We start from the raw sequence: 17001 nt of genomic DNA on the forward strand, positions 1-17001 counted from the left end.
CCCTCAGGTCTCAGAGAGACGGAGTCTAAGAGGCCACTGGCAGCCATGTTAATGCCATTGCTGTCATTAGGTGGTCATGACGACTAATTGTGCCTTTTAATAATTCATTGTTAGCACTTCTACCACAATCTGGACAGTGTAGAAAGGGAATTAGTCTTGAGCGGGTAAGAAATTATGACATGTAAATGAGGTTTTCTTCATAGGCAGCTTAGCCGACCTGCGTGGTGATGGATGGGTGATGCCTTGGTCACCCCCGGCTACCCTGGCCTCCAGCATCCTCCTCCCCCAATCCGGGGGCAACCAAGGCTCTCCCTGGCTGTTACCCACCTGTCCCATCTCCCTGTCCCTCCCTTGCCACACCTATCACACCAGCCAGAAAGGGTGACCACAGCTCCCACGTATGTACCACACTTTCCACATCCAGTCCTTTCTTTACGCCTCTTCCTCTGCCTGAACTGACAGCCCTTATCTCTGCCAGCTCAGCGCCCCCAACTCCCCCTCGTCGTCCCCCCTCCCCCGTCGTCTCCCCCCCCACCCCGTTATGCTCTTCAGGCCCAGCGGGTGGGACTAAGGCCAGAAGCCAGGCTTAGAGATTGGGGAGATTAAAATGAGAAAGGGGGTGAGGTGACAAGGGGGAGCTTTCTAGGCTGTCGTGGACAGGAGCGAGAGGAAGAACAATGAAAACCAGCCCTCGTGGGGGAGCAGGCAGCCTCGGAAGGCCTGAGGCCAGTGCTTTCTGCACCCTCGAAGCACACTCTCTCTGGGGGTCTCAATAGCATGGCCGCTAGCCACACGTGACTCGGGGGCGCTTTGACACGTGGGCAACTTTACTTTGTATTTAATGGTGATTAATTTAAAGCTGTAAGCGGCTAGTGGCCACCGCGTCAGGCATCTCCAGACAAACAAGGGAATGTGCCCCTCACTAGGTGGGCACAATCTACACACGGGGACGCAAGGGCATGCGTCTGAGGGCACACGAGGTAACGCCGTGTGGCAGGGCTGTGCCGGGCAGCTCGGAGCCTGTGGTTGCGAGGCCAGAATGTGGTTTCAGTGTGTGTGCAGGACAGGAGAGGAGGGGGACAAAGGGGCCTTTGTGCCACGCTCCCGACTCAAGCCCTCCTCTCCGCTGACATCACAGCTGCCCTAAATAGAGCTGCTGGGACCCGCTCCCCCAGACCCCAGCTACCCCCCGAGTCATGGCACAGGGCCGGCCGCTCCCGCTGCCACTCCACGGACTTCCCTTTGTCTTTTCTGTGAGGAGCCACATTCCTAAGTTTGATTTCTCGGTCAACTTCAGATGGAACATTCTAGAAAAGAAGGTTTCATTTGGATTTTTTATTTTTTGCTGCTCTCTCAGCATCCTGGGTCCCTTCTCTGGTATGAGCCCATCTCCTGACAGGATTTTTTTCCTGACTGAAATGTGGCAGATTTCCCCTCCTTTCTGGGGTCAGCTTTTTACCCCTCAGCTGCCCTGATGCATCCAAGACTTTCCTGGATGGACATGGGTGAGGTTAAGGAGGGGAGAGGTGGTTGGGGTCGGGGGGAGACCTCCTAGCTGGAGTGTGGGAGCCTCAGGCAAGGGGGGGCACATGGGGTTGTGTGGTGAGCAGGAGAAGAAATGTGGGGCTGCTCTCAAAACCGGGACCCATAGGGGAAGGTTGTTCAGGGCTGAGTGTGGGAGGCTGTGTGAGTGGGTGAGGGGGGGTGCCGCCCACACATCCCTGTGTGGAGGAGAATGTGTCCCACTCTCTGCGGCCCGTCCATCCATAAACAAACAGGGCTGTGTTCAAAGGGCCCCACACACATGCGGGTGTGCTGGGGTTGATTGGTGGGGAGGGGGTGGTCTGTGTGTGTGAGGACCACTCCCCCACACACCTGGCAGAGAAGGAGATGGAAAGGGTCTAGCAGTAGGGACCTGTGTCTGCATAGGGGCAATAGAGGGCATAGGAAGGCCTGCAGGGGAACAGGGGTGGCTGATGAGGGAGGAGTTGGGGAAAAACCAGGAGAGGTTGGGTGTGAGGAGAGACCACGGACCTAAAGTGTCAGGATCCGCAGAGGCCCAGTGCTGGTGAGCACGTGTCTCTGTCCCCTTCCTGGTGTGCGCTCCAGAGGGTACCAAGTAGAGCTGAGAGATGTCCATGGGCCAGGCGGCAAGTCCTGGGAAGAAGGATGGCCTTGGTCTAGTAGGGTAATCAGACCCTTCTGCACACCGAGACATCGAAGACTTTGCCCAGCACGTGCAAGCGCAGAAAGGCCCGGAGGGAGGTGAGTTTCGTGTACGCTGATGTGGGGGAGTGGGGTTTTCTCTGCCTAAGGCCATGGGAGGAAGAGGAGGATGGGGTGGGAAGGGGACCAAAGCACATTTTAGAACAAGGAGGCCACATATTCACGTTCTAGGTGACTTCACTGCTGTGGGGAAGACCTCCGGCCCTCCCACAACTCCTTCAAGCTTTGGGAAACTCACATCTGCGCAGAGGTCTGGTGCAAACAGGTGTTCTGGAGAAAGCGAGGAAAGGGGCCAGGTTCTGGGTTTGGGTCGATCTGGAGTGGAGATAAAGGAAGAGCCGTGAACCCAGCACTGCCCAGGAAAAATAGTATGGTCGCCACAGATGTAATTTTACATTTCAGCCATATTAAGGCAATGAAAAGAAACAAGCAAAGTTAATTTTAATAACATGTTTTATTTAACCCAGTATACCCCAAAATATCACTTCACTGGCCAGCTGACCAACACCGGGAAGCGTGGGCATTTCAGCCTCCACCCCAAATCTAGAGGCAGAGCATGAACCCTTCACAGGGCACAGAATGTAAACGGAGCTTATTTCAGCTGGACCTCGGGGGGCGAGGGGACCCCACGGGCCTCTCTGGTTTGGCTGTGCTCACAGGAGGTTTCATGTGTAATAATGTCTCCTTTTTTGGGAGCGGCCAGATGTCGGGCATTTGTCTGGGGCTCACAAATTCTCCCAACAGCCCTAGGCAATTATGATTAATGTCTCATGAGCAAACGAACTGTCAGAGCCACGATTCGAGTTCTGCTCGCTCTGAGCCTAAACCCCAACAAACCCACGCTGTAAATGCTGTGTGTGTGTGTGTGCAGAATCGGGGAGACACAGGCCCTGTGAGGACTGAGGCCAGCTGTAGGTAGGGCCCTGTGTTCCCCTCCAGCAGACATCCTCCTCCCAGACTGAGGGAATGTCTAGAGTCAGGCCACGGTGGCGCCCTGTTGAGGGTGAAGGCAGAGGCCCCACGCACTGGGTCCCGGAGCAGTGGTGGCCGTGGGACCGGAGGAGCTGAGAGTGAAAAGCAGGACGAGGGGCCGCATCTCAGGGCGGTGGGGGCTGGGGGGCCACGGTGGCTGGTCTTCCGTGACTGTGGAGGGTTGGGTGTGACTGCGGGGGGACCTCGCCCCTCGGGGAGGACAGAGGTGCTGAGTACAGCTGTGCCTTTCTCGCGCACTGCCAGGGGCCTCTCGGGTGCACGCGCATGTGTGCCCAGGCACGGCTCGGCGTCCTCCGCAGTCACGCCATCCTTCCAGCTACTTGTCTGGGCCACTTCCTCCCAGGCCGGCAGCCAGGCTCCCGTGTGCTCCTTGGAGCCAAGATCTCAAGGCAAAGCTGGGCAATGGAGGGAAACGAGGGGCCGGGAAGACTCCCAGCCCTGGCTGCCTGGGGCAGGAGCAGAAGCGCAGAGACCAGGAGAGGGCAGCCCCTTCCTCAAGGGGGCAGGGATGGAGGAGGGGCACCCCGGAGAGCAGGCTGGTGGCTCAGAGCCTCCAGCACAGGCCGACTCCGTGCAACTCCAGGTCTCCAGGTTTCGGCCAGATGAGGGGCCTCGAGGCAAAGGAGGAAATGAAGAGACAGAGACACAGTCCCGTTAGAGGCCCCATGTGGGTGGGGGGTGGCCACCCCAACAGGCACTCAGTCCAAAACGTCTACCGAGCACCTCCCCTGTGCCAGCACTGAGCTTCTGCCCGTCTCCGCAGATGCTTATGGGACAACTAACTAACTAACTAACTAGGGGGTATGGGATGCCCAGGGCAACGTGAATGTAATGGTAGAAGTGCTAGCGTTGGCCTTGCCCACACCCATGGCCCAGAGAAGAGGAGCAGCTTCCTTAAGAGCTCTGAGCACACCCAGACCTGGGCACCCCTTCAGGACATCTTTCCCGAGCACCCACTGTGCACAGGCACTGCCCACCTCCGCAGAGGGGTCCCTAGAACCTTGCCCTTTTGGAGCTCCTATCTAGGGTGGGAAGCCAGCCTGGAACAGGGCACGAAAGGGGTGCGGGGGCCCTGGAAGCAGGTGGGCTGGTGGGGGCCCTCTGAGGGGCTGCCTCTTGGACAAAGACCAAAATGGCAGTGAGGGGGGGAGTTGGGTGGATGGCTGGGGAGGAGGTGGGGGATCCCGGCAGAGGGAAGGACGGGGGCAAATGCCCTGAAACAGGAGCGGGCTATGAGGCAGAATGTCTGCAGTGCCGTGTGAATGGTAGAAATGAGCTCAGAGGGCTGAGCAGAGCCAGCACGCCCGGTCAAGAGTGCGGATCTTACTCTTAGTGTGACCAGAAGGCGTTGGAGAATCAAAAGCTGGGGGACGCGATCCCCTGATCTTTCTTCTGAAAGGGTGGGCCTGGCTCCTGCTGGAGCCGAGGCTGGAGGGGCAGAAGGGACGGGGCTCCACGGGGAGGCTGTTGCAGGGGCCCAGGGGCCAGATCCAGGGGCTGCACCAGGATCAGAGTGGAGGCCGTGAGAAGTGGACGGATTCCGGACTGGAAGATAGGGATTCGGGGGAATGAGATAAAGGGAAGGGGTCCCAGGGGGCACTTGCCACCCCCTTGCCAGTACATTTTGGAACACCTGGACACAGTATTCAGAAACTTAGCCATCCTCAGGGGCCCTTGGCCCTGGAGGCACCACCATGGGGTTGGCCCTCCTCATCAGCCCCAAACCTGGGGCCTTGTGTGGCACCCCCCTCCACCGCCCACTGCCCCCTGTGGGGAGGGAGAGGGATCCACCCACATCCCAGGGCAGTGGGTGGATCCCAGGCCTGGTGGGTCAAACTCAAAAAGGGATTTCAAGGTCACCATGGAGGATGTTTGGATTTTCTTGGAGTTGCCACCCAGATCCAGGGGCCTGATACCTAGGCCGTAAGTCCCTGCTCCTCTGCCGCCCCTCCTTTATCTGGGTCCCCTCTTGGGCCTGATCTCTGGCTTGGCCTCCCAAGGCAGTGGTCAGACGTGAGACCAGGTGTGGCCTCAGGGCGGTAGTGGGCGGGGGCCCAGCTGGTCTGGCGTGGTTGGAGCCATCTGGGATAAAGCAGCTCCGGCCTCTTCCTAGCCAGCTGAGCTCTCCAGGGCCAGGCTGGTGACACTCTGCTCAACAAGGGCGCCAGGTCACGCCGTGTCCCCTGACTTCTGCCCAGCCCCTGGAGAAGCCCACTGGGTCATTGAGCTCAGGCATTCAGGGTCCCGTATCCCAACCGCTCTCTCCATATACAGGATAGGCTTCCTCGAAGCATGAGTTACAAAGGGGCTCTTCCTCTAGGGGGTCCAGACAGATAAGAGCCTGGACCTTTTGCTTCCAGAACCCTTCAGCCCTCCACAAGGCAGCGTGGAGATGGACATACCAAGTTCTAATCCAAACTCTGCCCCTTGCTTGCTCCATGACCTTGGGTAAGTTGCCTTCTCTCCCTGGGCCTTGGTTTCCTCCTCTGTAAAGTAGGGCTGATGACCCACTAATGCCCGTGGTCAGGTTCTGTCCAAAGACTAAGACCGGGGCCACAGATCAGATCCTTCCATCTTTCTTCCAGAGAAGCTGAGAAAACAGCAAAATGCCTAGAGTCTGAAGGGCAGGCTGGCAGCCCCTGGCTGACTCTGAGAGCTCCCAGAGCAGAAAAGGAAACTGAGGAAGCAAGTGCTGGTGGAAGGCTGCTGAGAAGGAGGAGCTCGCAGCCACGGGTGAGGAGAGCAGCAACTATTTATTCCGGGAGTCCTGACCCCAGACACCCTCACCTCCCCCGCTGCCATTTCTCTGCTTGTTCCAAGCCTGGGGTCCCTCGGGCCAGGAGCCGGAATCCCCAGGAAGGATGTGGCTGTGGGTCCGAGGTTCCATGCGTGGTGGGGAGAGAGGAGGAGGAGGAGGCTGGGTCTGGAACTGGAACAGCAGAGGGAGGGCTGAGGGACTATGATGGGGCTCCTGCCTCCCCAGCCCAGCCCTGCAACCCCGAGTGTTGAGCCCTGGGGGGCATAGCCCCGGCCCTGCTGAGCACCACCCCCCCCCCAGCTCCTTCAGAGGACCAGGCAAGGCTGTGTGCCCCGTCCCTTGACTTCCCCGCCCACCACTATCTGCCCCAGCCACGAGTCAGAAGCCACCTTGTCCCCAGAAATGAGGCTGGCGTGGCCCCACCGGGCCCACCTGGCTGCGCCCTCAGTGCTGGTCCAGGATGAGGGGCACCTGGGCGCTGTCCACTTGCGGAGGCAGCCGCTCGCCGGTGCGCACGTTGAACATGGGCAGCGTGGACAGTGGTCGGGGCACCTCCCGGCTAGATGCCATCTGCCGCAGCTCCTCTGTGTTCCCGCGGATGGTGCAGTGGTGGACCATCTGGATGCTGGGGGCACAGGGCCGGCAGAGTCATCAGCTCTGGGTGTCGACCGCTCACACCCCACCCCCGCCCCGCAGGCTCCCGGTACCCCTGCATCTGAGACACGCTGCAGTCCTCCACCTGCTGGGATGCGTAGGGGGAGGACAAACAGGAGGGTCTTTGGTGCCAGCTCAGTGTCCAGTGACCGAGGCATAGGCTGTGGGAGCAGACAGCCTGGATTCAAAGCTGTGTGTCCCTAGCAAGGTGCTGAACCACGCTGTGCCTCAGTGTCCTCAACCATAAAATGGGCATAATACTAGAACCTACTTCCTAGCACTGTGGTGGGAATTAAGTGAGAGAAATGTTTAGAAAAGCACCTGGTGCATTCTAAGAGCTCCCGAGATGCTCGACATGATACCCACAGTGGATCTGTATTTGAGGAGGTCACCATTTGCTGGACATACATTCCCATGACCGTCTAGGTCCCTTCTAGCATTCAGTTTCCTCCACTAATACTCTCTCCTGCCATTGACCATCCAGTCTTCCCTGTCTCATCCTCCTCGGAGTCTAGCAAACGTCCCCCCTCCATTTCTTCCCACCTCCCACTTCGGCTCCTGCTATTTCCAGCCAGACCTCCACAATCTCCTCTTCCGGCTCTTCCCTTCTAGCGTCCCTGGCCTTTGTACCTGGACCTCTCCCACCGGGCCCCAGGACCGGCTCTGGACACTGACTGTCTGCTCTCTGGCTTTCTCCCAGACCACAGCTCCCTGAGGCCAGCCCTGGGCTCCGCCCTCCGTGGGCCTGAAATCCCCAGGGCAGTCAGGAAGTCCTTTCTGAGCTCTAGTCTTTCTAGAAGACTTTCTTCTTTCTTCTCAGAAAGCTCAGCAGCATTCTCATTTGAGATCCTCACAAGCTTGCTTTCTGCTGTCTGGGGCAAGCTTCCGTTCATTCTGAGGAGGAGGGTAGCACGGTGAAACCAAGCACAAGGACTTGCTTTGGGTCTGAGTGTGAGTTCTGCTACTCACTGCCTATGTGAACTTATGCAAGTCACTTAACTTCTCCGTGCCACTGTTTCCTCCATTGTAACGAAGTTCGGGTACAGATCGAATGAGTTAATACAGGAAACACACTTCGATGTCTCCTGGTTAGCATCACAGGGGTAGCTAAGTTTACAGGGAACCTGATGCGGCCATCGTTATCATCAGTGTTGTTTTATTATAGGAAGCGCACTGATGTACTTGGCCTCCAGTAAAGGGATGTTCTTCCAAGCCCCTTTACACAAACCCACCCACATTTGTGGGTCCAACCGGGACATACTTTCCCAGGTGAGACAAACAGCAGGGACTCTTCATTACAAACAATAAGAATTAGTTTCCTTGGGACGCCTGTGTGGCTCAGTCAGTTGAGCATCCAACTCTTGATTTCGACCAAGTTCATGATCTGAGGGTCCTGAGATCGAATCCCAAGTGGGGCTCCACACTCAGCCAGGAGTCTGCTTCTCTCCCTCTGCCCCTCCCCCCACCAACTCTCAAAATAAAGTCTAAAAAAAAAAAAAGGGAGCCTGGGTGGCTCAGTCAGTTAAGTGTCTGACTTCAGCTCAAGTCATGATCGATTGAACCTGGGATCGACCCCCACGTGGGGCTCCTTGCTCTGCGGGGAGCCTGCTTCTCCCACTGCCCCGGGCTGCTTGTGTTCTCTCTCTCTCAAATAAATAAAGTCTTAGAAAAAAAAAAAGAATTAAGTTTCCTTAAAGGAGTGGGGACCCTAGGCAGAGGGAAGCTACCCTACTCGCCTCTGGCTTACTGATCAAATGAGGGAGGGGCAATGATCCTCACCCCTGTCTGAGTCTCAGGTAGCGGACACCAACACCAGCTCGAGCCTGGGAGATTAGACGCCAGGTCAGACTTTCTAGCTTCAGGCTGAATCGGCCCCGCTCTGCTCCTCGGGGCAGGGAGGGAGGGGGGCAGGCCCAAGTCCTGTCTGGTTGGCGGGAGGAGGTGGAGTCCCCCTCTAAGGCCAGGGGAGGATCAAGATGAGCTCTTGAGTCTGGAATTTGGCAAGCAGAGTAGTCCAAAATGCAATTTTCCATTCCCAGGCAAGGGGAGGCTGAGGGAGAAAGGAACCGGGAAGCACGGGGCTGCTTCAGGCCAGAGACAGCCAGGCAGGTAATGCCCTGGCCAGGGAAGGGCCTTAGTTAGGGGGCCCCCTCCCCGCCCTCGGCCCTGCATCTGGGTCTCATTACTCTGGCGACACACACAGGTGGAAAATGCTCTGGGGATGTTTTTCCAGAGCAGGAGCCGAAGCCACTGCTGCCTTCTCCCACAGCCCTTCCACATCAGCACTTGGGCAGATGAACAAATAGGCAGGCATTCCTACACACACACACACACACACACACACACACACTCCCCCCCCCCACACACAGCCCTGGAGCCCCGTCTCTGACACACAGACCACAGAAGAGGGTCAGGCAGGGGGACTTTCTGGCCAGCAAACTCTGATACAGGCCACAGAATCACAATTTGTGGATAATTGTATAAATGGTAGACATTGAACAAGAAAAAAAAAAAAGGAATTTGTAGCAATAAATCAACTCAAAATCCAAACCAACAGGGGCTGATAGGGCACACGGTAAGCCCGCTGATGGACTCAACATTGATGGAGGAAACAGATTTTCCTGAGCGCTTCCGAGCTCCAGAACCCAGCCAGCAGAACGGGCCGTGCTCGAAATCACCAGTCAGAAGAGAATTTCCACAATAGCAGAAGGTATAATTGATCAAATTTGGCACGGGCCAAAAAAATTGAGGAATAAAATGTTCCTTGAAAAACGGACATGGAAAATCACTCATTCCGAATGGGAAAAAAATTCTATCAAATAAAAATGAAAATAGGAAAAAAAAAAAAAAAGCAAAGCAGAGTTTTTCCATGGCTTTCTGATCAAACTGACCAAGGAATCAAACTGACCTGGGTAGAGCAAGGCATGACAGTTTGCTCACTCTGGAAAATATTTTCCCATAACGATTCAGAAATGTGGGTATAATTCTGATGCTAAAAATGTTCGTATTCCTCAACCTAATGGGTTGACATGGGGGCGTCAAAACGGTGGGTTTAAAACTGAGGTCTCATGGGGCGCCTGGGTGGCTCAGTCAGCTAAGGGTCCAACCCTCAATTTCAGCTCAGGTCATGATTTTGGGGTCCTGAGACAGAGCCCCATGTCAGGCTACCTGCTCGGGGCAGAGTCAGCTTGTCCTTCTCTCTTCTTCCCTCCCCACCACCGCTTACTCTCAGTCTCTCTCTCTCTCTCAAAAAAAAAAAAAAAAATCTTAAAAAAAAAAAAAACTGGGGTGTCTAAGCATCCTGAAATCTGCTTGTTCTGATGCATACATTTCTAAATGTACACACCTGACACACCACATGACTCCAGCCATCCACCCCCCTGGCCTCCACCCTCCTTCCCAGGGTCCCTGGCTTGTCAGATGCCCACACTATCTGGGCACCTCCCAGGAAAGAACAATGGGACCACTGTGACCCTCACAGGATTCTGGTGACCTCACAATGTCCCCCTGAGGTCACCACAGAGGTAATCCTTGCCACCCCCTGCACCTGAGGCACAAGTCTGCGGAGGCCAGCCGTGGGTGATCATCCTTGGTCCTACTTCTGGCCACCCAAGGGGAGGCTGGGGCTGGATCCCTCCGCGGGAGCCTCTGAGGGACCCAGGACCAGAGACTCGCCTCACCCACCGAAGAGCAACCCAGTGGAGACGTCCAGCCGCCACCCTGGAGGTCCTCGCCCCTAGTTCCCTTCACCCGCTCCAGGGAGAGATGCAGAAAGACACTTCGGCGCCACCCCCATCTGCACCCTTGGCGGCCTCGAACCCACCGCAGGGGGTAGGCCGGCAGGCCAGCGCCTCTGGGGCCCCCAGCAAGAATGTGACTGGGCGCCGCGCCAGCCCCAAAACCCGACGGAAGCTCAGCATATCCAAGGTGATCCTGGGGGTGGTGGCGGACAAGGGCATGCACAACCGCGTGAGTCTAGCCACCCTGAAGAAGGCGGTCGCCACCATGGGCTACAACATGACCCGGAACGCCTGGCGCTTCAAGCGAGTGCTCAAGGGGCTGGTGGACAAGGGCATTCTCAAGCAGGTGACCGGCAAGGGGGCCTCGGGCTCCTTCCGCATGGGCAAGAAGTTTGCCTCCAAGTTCAAGCTCAGGGGCCAGAGACAGCGCCGGTCTGGGCAGCGCCGGTCTGGGCAGCGCCGGCCTGGGCAGCGCCAGTTGCTAATGGGCTCTCAAAGAGGGCACAAGCGGCTACGCAAGGAGGGCCGCAGGGTGGCCAGAGGCCGCCGGAATTAATGAGGCAGGCGAGGCGAGAAGGCAGGGGTGCCAGGCCCGCCACAGGCTCAGTGCAGTGGAAATAAAAGGAGCCTAACTTATTTCACACCTGCCTCCTGGAATCTTTGGGGCTCAAGGGAGTGAGAGTGGGAGGAGGCTGGGGACAGACGAGGGGGGTAAGGCCGTCAGGGGGTGCAAACCTGAGCAAGGGAAGAGTGGGATGGATTTGGGGTCAGGGCTGGAGGAATTGGGAGCACCCACAGACATTGGCTAGTTCAATGATCCCGTCATCTGGCCGGTGGAGGAACCCGGGGCCCAAGAGCCTCACGCTGATGGTGTGGCAGAAACCACCTGGAACCATACCTACTGTGTGACTTGGGGAAGTGTACGTGTGTGCGTGTGTGTGCGTGTGTGTGTCTGTGTGTGCACACAGCCTCTTCAGTGGCTTCTCGAACCCTTTCCCCCAGGGTGGCCACAGGCCTGCACACTTGGCAGGGGTCCCCTCCTGTGCCCCAACCCAGGTTAGAGTCCTCCACGGAGACCCAGAAAATGAGAAGACCGGGCCAGGAGAGGTCAGGCCAGCAACCAGCCAGCCGAGACCTGGAGCTCAGAGGCCAGGTGTGGCCCCCATCAGCCCAGAGTAATGTGTGCTGCTCATAGAGGTCGGGGGTAGGGTCTAGCTTGGCAGTCTAGGGGTGCTCCCACCCAGTCCCCCAGCTTTCCCCTACTCACTCTGAGGTGGCCAGGTCTCTCTTCAGCCTGTGGGAAGCCAAGGGAGGGAGATTAGCTATTACCCACAACACCCCCCCTCTCCTGGTGCCAGGTGAGGCAAGAGGTCCCCATCCACTTCCTGGCTGAGGACCCCCTCCCTGAGGGATCTGTGTCCCCAGGCAGCACAGCGGCCACAAGGAGCCCCATGGGGATGAGCCACAGTGCCCTCCCTGCCCTCTGTCCCCCGCACTCACTGTCCCTCCCGCCGGCAGCACATGACGTAAGCCAGCAGCGCAGTGAGCAGCAAAGCCACCAGCAGGGGCACCAGGAGGGTGACCAGGGCGTCGGTGAGGAAGTCTCGGGCCGTGGCCTCCGTCGGTGGACAGAAGAACGGGTCATGCTCCAGGATCCCATCACCTGGGGTGGGCACCTCATCGGCGGGCTCTGGCACTGACTTATCCACCTGCTCAGAGAGCCCAGGGCTCACCGAGGAGCCGTCGGCTGGACACAGAGACCGCCGGGGGGTGGGGCACAACCACAGGGTTTCCTCCTGCCTGTCTCCCCCTGCTTGGGTGAGCTTGGACTAGGAACCCGGAGAGAAGGGCGAGGAGAGGCAGGTCCGTACAATGGTTAAGGCACATCTCCGGGGCCGGACTGCCTGGGTTTGAATCCTGATTCCAACAAGGGCTGTGCTGGGTGACTTCCCTCCAGGTGCCTCCTTTCCCTCACCTGGAAAGGCAGAATGCTGATGGTGGCCCCTGTCTCTGGGGTGGGGGCGAGGGTAAAGCATGTTGATTGGCTAGAGCCCAGCACACAGCACGTGTTCAGGGACATTGTTGAGGATCAGCCCTTGCCTCACTGTGGGTCAATTTACAGGAACAGAGTATTCCAGGGGTTCCCAGCCGGGGAGTCGGGGTCTCTACAGACCCCAGGTAATTGTGCTCAGTATCCCCAAGAGCAGTGGTGAGTATCTTTGGTTTAGAACTTGGGGTAGAGCTATCTGTTCCTTATTGCAGGCAGATTTGCTAGGTGACATCTTAGAAGGAAGCAGACAGAGATGTCCCAAAGAGTCCCCTAGTGGGGAAAGGGTTTTTGGAACTGCCCTATTGGAGTGATTGTTCTAGCTGTCGGGTTGGGCGCATAGGAGACTTCTGGACCCCAGGATCGCTTTTCTGGATTATGGACTCTGTCGCCCTCTTGTGGGATGAGGTGGAACTTCAGAGAGGGTGTGTGTGTGTGTGTGTGTGTGTGTGTGGTGTGTGTGTGTAATCACAGAAAGAAACAGAAACAGAGAGATGGGGTGGAAACTGGGCTAGGGAGGAGACTGTGATGGGGGTCATGCCCCATTCCCACCTCTGGAGCCAGGGTCCCTCCTCACCAGGGACACATTGCACCAGTCAACGCGGAAGTGAGGCGCCAAGGTGTCATAGCAGGACAGAAGTGGAGGCTGACCCTGGGCACAGCGAGCATGGCTGTCTGGAGATGCCACCATCTTCAGGCAAGTGGAGAAGGGTGAGGTAGAGCCCACCTTGATGTAAACCCTGGGCCCGGACAGAAGCCACAGTTAGCATTTGGGGGGGGGGACGCTGGACACTGGAGATTTGGGGTTGCAGGACCACCTTGAGACCTGGGTTATGGCGAGAGCACACAGAGCACCCTATTCTTCTGGGGGGCCTTATACTCCCAGGAATGTCTTTTGATAGCTGGGCCTTTTATGTTCTCGTGGGCTATCAGGGAGTCTAGAGTTCAGGGTAATTAGGATTTGGGCCCAGGAAGGGCAAGAAGATGAAGGGGTGTGGCTGGAGGGAAGCGGATGGTGATGTGAAACTGGGAGATACATGTGGGTGTATGAAGGTGCACGATGGTGCTCCACGCCCACCCCTCCGGAAGGCCAGCTGTCGCTACCTCCTCCAGGGAGTCCTCCTGGGTTGCACACTTACCCTTCCTTGCGACCCTCAATGGGAAGGGGCACGCGGCCCCCACGGTCCAAGGCGGAGGTAATGTTGAGTAGCTGGAGCTCCCCGGGCTCCCAGAGCCCTCCCAAGGCTGTGAGGAAGCGACTGGCAGGCGCTGAGGGCAGCACCTCCTCCACATCGTGGCTGCACACGAGGAACTCAGCTTGGTATGGCAGCAGGGGGCCTGCAAAGACCAGATTGGCACTTGAAGCTGCATGCCCTCCCCCCCCCCAGGAGTCCCTGCACAGACTCTCCCCAGCCCTCCCCACTCAAGCTCCTCCCCATGCCCCATCAGACTCCTCCCTTCCTCCCTAACTTCCCATCCTTCACAGGCCTCAAATGCCCTTCCCACAGCCTCAGCAACTCCCCAAGGCCCCACAGACCATGGGCAGAACGGCTGAGAAGACAGCTCTGGAGCCCTTCCAGGAACCCCTGCTCCTACTGCTCTCAAGTGTCTTTGCACCCCCATCCCTCCTTCCAAAGGAACCCCCACCAAGACTGGCATTGGCAGGGTGGAGGTGGGGCAGGGGTTCGGCAGGGCTGACAGTACCTTCAGGATCCCCAATCAACAGCACCAGCCTCTGCCAGGTGGTGTCAAAGCTGTCCCGATTGTAGGCTGTGACCTGGGGCAGGGGGGTGGGGGATGCAGAAAAGGGCTGAGGGAGGGGGCGAGGGAGGAAACGTGGGGGGGACTGAGACACCCTCAAATTAGGGCATCTAAATTATGTAAATGAACATGCACAGATGTCCACAGGGGGCACAGCCATTGGGGGTCCTTGCCGGTACCTCGATAACCTGGCGCCCACGATCTTCAGGGGTGGGGGTGCCGTAGAGGAAGCCAGGCTGGCGGGGGCTGCGCTGGGTGTAGCGGAGCCACCGGGGCAGGTCTGGGTGTCCCTGGAGGTGGGCGTGGTAGGTGACAGGGGTGGTGGGGGGGACATCTGGTGGAAGGGAGGAGAGAAGTGACAGGAGCCTTCACCGGCCCCTGGCCGGGCCTGGCCAGCCCACCAATGCCCTCCAAGCCCCTCTCACCAATGTGCTCGGGATGACGCAGGACAGCTTCCTGGTCCAGGGTATGCACGAAGACGCGGCCCACAAGAGGCTGCAAGGTGGTCTGTGGGGCCTCGGCATCCCCCAGCCCTGCCAGGAGAACTGTGGGGACCCCACATCCCCCAAAGACACACATCAGCCTTAGTCCTGGGCAGGGAAGAAGCTCCCCATGCCCCTAAGAGACGGGGTCTCCCAGGAAAGGACGTTGGTGGGGTCCTAGCTATGCCACATACACCGGGATCAGTGACAAGTCCCAGACATTTCCTGAATTTGGATTCATGGGAATTCCCTCCCCCAGTCCGCATTTTAGGCTCCCTTTGAGAGGTCACACTGGGCAGGGGCTGCTGTCTGGCTGAGAGGGGTGTGGGGGATGGATGCAGGTTACGGGCACTTGTGAAGGAACCCTAAAGAATGTGGGTGTCAGGGGCGCCTGGGAGGCTCAGTAAGTTAAGCATTGGACACTTGATTTCAGTTCAGGTTGTGGTCTCAGGGTCTTGAGATCGAGACCCTGAGACCACGACCTGAACTGAAATCAAGTGTCTAATGACCGCTTAGGGTTCTCTGTCTTCCTCTTCCTCTGCCCCTCCCCACTGCCCCACAAGTGCATCTTTGTCGCTCTCCCTGCTCTCGCTCTCAAAAAATAAATAAATAAATAAATAAATAAATAAATAGAAATTTTTTAAAAAGAACGCAGAGCATCTGGAAGGCTGGAGGGGAGGGGGAGAGGGAAGGAACTTTTGAAGGAGGTGGGTGGCCATTCTGGTACTCCCTCCCAACTCCCCTAACACACAAGGGGGAAGGGGCCCACAGTAGAAGCCAATAAATGCTGAGCAAATGGGATCCTAAGCCCCAGGGAAAGGACCTGCCCCAGCGGGCCCCCACACCCTCCCAAGGCCAAATTTAGCCTGGGCCTAGAAAGAAGGCCGACCAGCCAGCCCATTAAAGGGCCAACGACACTCCGGGCCTGTGCGGTCAGGCCCACCTCAGCCTAGGACGCCCAACCCTTCAGAGCTCTCTGAAGTTCTCTGTGCCCCCCACATCCCAGAGCCCTGCTCCCAGCCCCATTTCCCTGGACCTCCCGCTGGACACAGCATGAGTACCCCAAGGTCCTTCTGGTCCCTGGCCCCAGACCCCTCCCCTGAGCTACCTCTGTCTTTCCACCTCTTTCCACCCGGACATCCCTTCGTCCTGAGCCTCGCCCAGAAGAACGCCCCAACTTGCCCGCAAGAAGAATCCAGATTAGAGCGGCTGCCATGACTGCCCCAGCCTGCCCGGCCCCTGTGAGTGACAGAGACAGGAGCAGGGGGGAGGAGAGAGGGAGGGAGGGAGAGTGGGAGGGAGGGCCGCTGGGGGAGGTGTCCCAGAGCAGCTGGCCCCAGCTTCTGTCAGTGGGTCCCTCCCCATCCCCACCTAAGCAGGCACTGAATCCGGATTGAACACTCTCCTCACAGGACACTGTCCCTCCAGGAATCCCCTCCCAGTGGTGGCCAGAGAACATTCTCTAAACCACCAATCCGAAAACCTCAGTCCTCTCTGGAAACACTAAGGGCTCCCCTTGCCCCGAGGCCCCAGCTGTTGGTGGCTTTTAGACCCTGCCTGGGCCTGGCCATCCTGTCCAGAATCCCCGCCTCTCACCCCTGCCAAACACACACACACACTACCCCAGGCTTCTGCCCAGCATCAATCTGCTGCTGCCCCCTCCACCACCTCCACCACTAAGTCCTTTGCACAAGCTGTTCCCTCTGCTTGGAGTTCCTTTCCTGCCCTCATCAGACCAGCCAACGGCCACGCAGCTGGCAAGACTCAACACAGGCCTCCTCTCCTCCCTGCAGGCTCTCTGCGCTGCCTTCCTCTGCTAGGCCCAGCTGGGTGCCCGCTTGGCCCCGGTACAGCACTGCAGGGGGTGGGGGAGACTAGAATCTTTTTATCTCCGTATGCCTGGACCTGGCACAGGGCCTGACAACCAGCAGGTGTGGGGCGGATAGCACGCCAAACAGCAAGGTGCCCATTCACCCAGCCCTGATCCCCAGAGCAGACGCCCCCCAGCATGTACCCCGAGTCTGGGAAGAGAGAGAGAGTCCTGGACAGGACTAGCCAGGTAGAGCCGGGGGAGTGGAGGAACCGGCACAGGCTTGGATACCTGCCAGCTGGACGTGAATCTCACCTTGACCCCTCACTGGAGACGTGACCTTGGAAAACTCACTTGCCCTCTCTAAGCTCTGTTCCCACGACTACAACCTGGCAGGATAGTGCTCACCTCTCGGTGTGCTTGTGATGAGGCCACAACCTCCTGAACTCAGCGCATGCTTAGAGAGCAGCCCCTGCTGGCGGGGGTGGGGTGGACGGAGCGGGGGTTGGGGACAGACACCTGCCCCACGG

The 17001-nt window shown here is 58.0% G+C and overlaps 2 protein-coding genes across 10 annotated transcripts; one reads left to right on the plus strand and one right to left on the minus strand.

The window, feature by feature from the left end:
- Positions 1 to 5910: 5910 nt before the first annotated feature.
- Positions 5911 to 16081, minus strand: SGCA (sarcoglycan alpha). Of its 9 annotated transcripts, none has more exons than XR_013968195.1 (11): positions 15844 to 15905; positions 14605 to 14724; positions 14359 to 14513; positions 14123 to 14195; positions 13558 to 13756; positions 12996 to 13158; positions 11872 to 12080; positions 11639 to 11665; positions 8411 to 8454; positions 6410 to 6602; positions 5955 to 6148 (listed from the first exon to the last, which is right to left on the minus strand). XR_013968195.1 is itself a non-coding variant. In XM_080826975.1 (10 exons), the coding sequence occupies exons 1-9, from the start codon at positions 15875 to 15877 to the stop codon at positions 6422 to 6424; spliced, it is 1161 nt and encodes a 386-aa protein (XP_080683101.1). In that variant the 5' UTR covers positions 15878 to 16081; the 3' UTR covers positions 5911 to 6148; positions 6410 to 6421. The 9 variants fall into 9 exon arrangements, 6 of the variants coding, with proteins under 6 accessions (XP_080683101.1, XP_080683100.1, XP_080683103.1 ...); XR_013968196.1 differs by having other exon boundaries at positions 8411 to 8681; XR_013968197.1 differs by having other exon boundaries at positions 14123 to 14228; positions 15844 to 15903.
- LOC308356536 (histone H1.9-like) lies at positions 10397 to 10927 on the plus strand (the record flags this gene model as incomplete). Its single annotated transcript, XM_080825592.1, has 1 exon — positions 10397 to 10927. One exon carries the CDS (start codon positions 10397 to 10399, stop codon positions 10925 to 10927), a length of 531 nt encoding a protein of 176 aa, XP_080681718.1.
- Positions 16082 to 17001: the final 920 nt, after the last annotated feature.

This window comes from Martes martes (genome assembly GCF_963455335.1).
Source record: "Martes martes genome assembly, chromosome: 16".
Lineage (NCBI taxonomy): Eukaryota > Metazoa > Chordata > Mammalia > Carnivora > Mustelidae > Martes > Martes martes.